A 3,730-nucleotide genomic window follows, 5' to 3' on the forward strand; every position below is an offset into this window, starting at 1 on the left:
GTCTAATCCTGTGGCCATAGTCTTTTCAGCAATGAACAGTTGCTTGCCTTGTAAACAGTATTTCTTGAGGTTTTTATAAAGTTTACAGACTGTATTGAATGATAACTGATCAAAGGCTAGTATCATGCGCCTAATGAAAAGACCTAAAATACAATAATACATAGGAAACAGATTCATCATAGTTATATATCATTATTTTCAAGATTGTCATCAATACAGTATCTTTATCTTTAATTACTATCTACAATATCTACAGCTGTGCTCCTAAATTACTTTAGATCTCAGTTGCAGCCCTCGAAATTAGCGTCGGCATTCGGCAATTTTGATACCGGATTCTTGTTGGAGTTTACACAGAATAAAAGTTTATTTGACAGTTGTGTTGCAACATTGTGAGCTGTGTATATATTTTATATGTCAAAGAGGATTCCTAGTCATTTCTTTACCGCTCGGAAATACGTCAAGTAGGAATTCATGACACAGGTCAAGATGGTTAATTTGTGACGTATAGAGCATAGGGGCCTATCCTCAGCTCGGACTACTGTGTGATGTGATTGTGATAGGTAAAGCCAACGATTAGTGATGGCACGCTCAAAACCCTAACCTAAACATAGCCCAACTGGAGATGGCCAAAGTACACTTTTTTTATGAAACATGTGCGACTTGCAATCGATTGTTGTTAGCCGAACTGAGATTGTGGTAGCGTTGCAATGGAATACACGCGCTGTTGTTGGCTCTTCATTTTAAACCTAGGCCTAGCTCGTTCTAAGCATTAAAAAAAAATTTATTACACCTTTATAGACGATGGGTCATGCAATTGCCTAGTGCATAATCAAAAATGCTGATGTGTGCCGACGCGAGTCTAATTTACGTCGGCATTTTTTGCCAAGGACATTTCGCCCTAATTTTGAGGGCTGGAGCTGACGAGTATAATTTGGGACAGTCGTTATGACAACACTATGAGACATGTGCACATGAGTAATTACAATCATAATGTCTGAAAAAAGTGTATTTGTCTGAGAAGTGGAATCAACTTTGAATGTGTTGTCATAAATAGTGTTGCAATCAGAAACAAACTAACATACATGTACACATCAATTCATTTAAGTTAGCTGGCGAGCTATACTACAATGCGCTCTCACGTCTCAAATACACTACTTTATTGTTTTTTATTCTATTTTGAGGTCAATATGGTCCGAGATTACTTGTCGTCTCAGATCTAAAACGCAATATTACAATCAAGCATATGTTTTTATCTTTTGGCCTAGCGTAATCTGCTTCTCCTTTTCAAACTTTTTAGAAATCAATCAGAGTGACTGAACCAGGAAACACAACACAAAAATATTCCCTATTATTTCCAAACAAAGATTAGCTTAAATTGTTCTAGTTTTTCTTCTTATTAGAAAAGAATAAAGATGAGCGATGCTTATGCCAGTACCTTACCTATGATACAGTTTCTGTGTACAACTGGTTCACTTTCCGATGCTTCTAGCAGTTTACCCGCTGCAACAAAAACATCAGCCATCGATGACAACCCTTCACTTATGAACTTTTCCCAACTAAAATGAAAATAAATTAAACCATGAATAAAATTAGAATGTCAAAACTACCTTGCAGTGTGCACACGCAACTTTGGGCCCCAAAATCCCTGTTCTTTGTGTATTACTATTAATTTTGAAAAAGGTAGATTATTTATAATTTGAATACCGGTACCTTGTAAGTAATGTATTAGCTAGGTCTGCATGAATACCTTGCACCTTCGGCACAAACACTTCTAAATCAACATCGGAACTCTGGGAAAAAAGAATATTTGGCAGTTAGCATTTGACTGAACTGGTCAAGTCTAATCCTACCAAACATGGGATTTGAGAAGAAATAGCTAGGCCAGTCACAATAATAACAACTTCCTGGCTAGGCCTAGGAATATTAAGTGTGACCCTATTGGACTGGAATGTCAATGCCCCTACTGGACTGGTATGTCATAGGCCTAGGCTAGGACTAGGTCGTCATCATCATAGGCCCTAGCCTAGCATTTCTTTCTATAGGCCGCTATGCAGAAGTTATTTATTATATTTCCATGTGTGAAACACGAGTGACAAACCTGAATCCATTTCAGCATACATTTTGCGAACTCTCTGCTAGTCTGAATGTTCCATTTTTTACCCTCACCGCCGCCAACTCCTCCTCCTTCCAATGCGACCTTCTCTTGGTCTCCTTCCGAGTACGCATTAATGAGAACTAAAAGTGATACTTTGTGAGGAGTTACTAATTCCTTAGGCTTCCCTGCCCCTGCAAATCCTGATTTGAATAAATCCATTCAGATTGTTAACAAAATACACGGAAATTTACCAAGATCTAGGCCCAGCTACAAAAGAACAAAGCTTCCGTCCTAGGCCTACCCTAGCTAGGCCACACTTGACTCAGACCTTCGATCGGCTCCTTGTTGATTGATCAATCAACATTCATCCACACATGTTTTTAAGTGAAGCGCCCTCACCCTCTAACAGTCGTGATTGGTCGCGCGCCAGACAAGATTATTAGTGGTTCACAACCAATCAGAAGAAACTTTTGAGTTGATATTATTTACTGTAATATATTAATGTTTGACTACAAACAGATAACAATGATACGATATATTTTTTCGTGACGTAGGCAGGGGAAAGTGGCCAGGGGAAATTGGCCTCCATCACTTTTTCTAATGGGGCCTGGCACCCCAACTTTTGTCAAACATTTTACAAACATTTGTGACAAATACTTTATGAACACTGCAACGTCATTATTATTATTATTATTATTATTATTAATTGGTGTTTAGAGACCTTGTTTAATTGCCCCTTATAAATTGACCTATTATTATTATTATAAAATATAGATCTTTTTTCTTTCATTTTCTAAAGAACATTACAAGTTCCCTTTATAAGTTGAGCAACCAAATGTTGATTGACATCTGTATACGTGCGTCTGTAAAGTTTCCTTTGACGAAAAAAGAATGGAATCACCCGCCATCGTGAATTTTGTAGGCATAGGGTGGAGGTAGGCACTCTTTATGGAGCGACGCTCTTATAGTTCTCTTCATGCTAACCATGAAGATGTAAATGTAGCTGATTGGCTTACAGTAAACCTTAAACTATTGTAATATAACCACATTTAAACTCCATCTAATTTTACGAAAGCAATAAGATACTTTTAATTTTTTTAATGGAGATATAAAGAAAATTATATTCAAATTTTATGTCTGGAAGTGCTATTCCCGGTCATCTAGAGGTGCCATAATCAAAAAATTTTCTTACCTCAGCCCCAACCATGGTGGGGCTGGGTAGTATAGGTTCTCCATCTGTGAAAGTACCCCCCCCCCCCCGGCTCCCCCACCCCTTGATTTCAAATTCCTGGATCCGCCACTGGAAATTACAACAATTATTAAGTCATATTACAGTAGCTTGAAGCCTATAAAATAACTAATAAAATTAACCAAACTTCGTCAAATATCCATAGCTTCCAGGGAGCCAACTCCCATTGGGGCCCTTGGTGGACCCTGGCCCCCATCCTAGATGCTTACTTCGCTCACATACTGGACCTTCCGCCGCCGTTGTTTTAATTGGAGTCTGAATGGAAAATAAACAAAAAATATGGAAAATGTTTTGTATCAGTTTTGTATCCGTTACATGTTATAGTTGAGGCAGGTGGTGCTGCACTGCAGTTATTATACAAATAAGTAAATGATAGCAGTGCTCTA

The 3,730-nt window shown here is 38.0% G+C and overlaps 1 protein-coding gene across 1 annotated transcript in view; it reads right to left on the reverse strand.

The window, feature by feature from the left end:
* Positions 1–2,472, reverse strand: part of LOC117105170 (anaphase-promoting complex subunit 5-like) — a 23,028-nt gene extending 20,556 nt beyond the window's left edge. Inside the window, exons 1-4 of the mRNA XM_033246242.1 lie at positions 2,099–2,472; positions 1,711–1,790; positions 1,441–1,556; positions 2–143 (exon numbers count right to left, since the gene is read on the reverse strand). Of these exons, the coding sequence (XP_033102133.1) occupies positions 2–143; positions 1,441–1,556; positions 1,711–1,790; positions 2,099–2,314 (554 nt within the window). The 5' untranslated portion in view covers positions 2,315–2,472. The remainder of the gene's footprint in view (position 1; positions 144–1,440; positions 1,557–1,710; positions 1,791–2,098) is intronic.
* Between the last annotated feature and the right edge of the window lie 1,258 nt (positions 2,473–3,730).

The sequence above is a fragment of the Anneissia japonica genome, unplaced genomic scaffold, assembly GCF_011630105.1.
Source record: "Anneissia japonica isolate Jap-2015-1 unplaced genomic scaffold, ASM1163010v1 scaffold287852_len814684_cov197, whole genome shotgun sequence".
Taxonomy (NCBI): Eukaryota; Metazoa; Echinodermata; class Crinoidea; order Comatulida; family Comatulidae; genus Anneissia; species Anneissia japonica.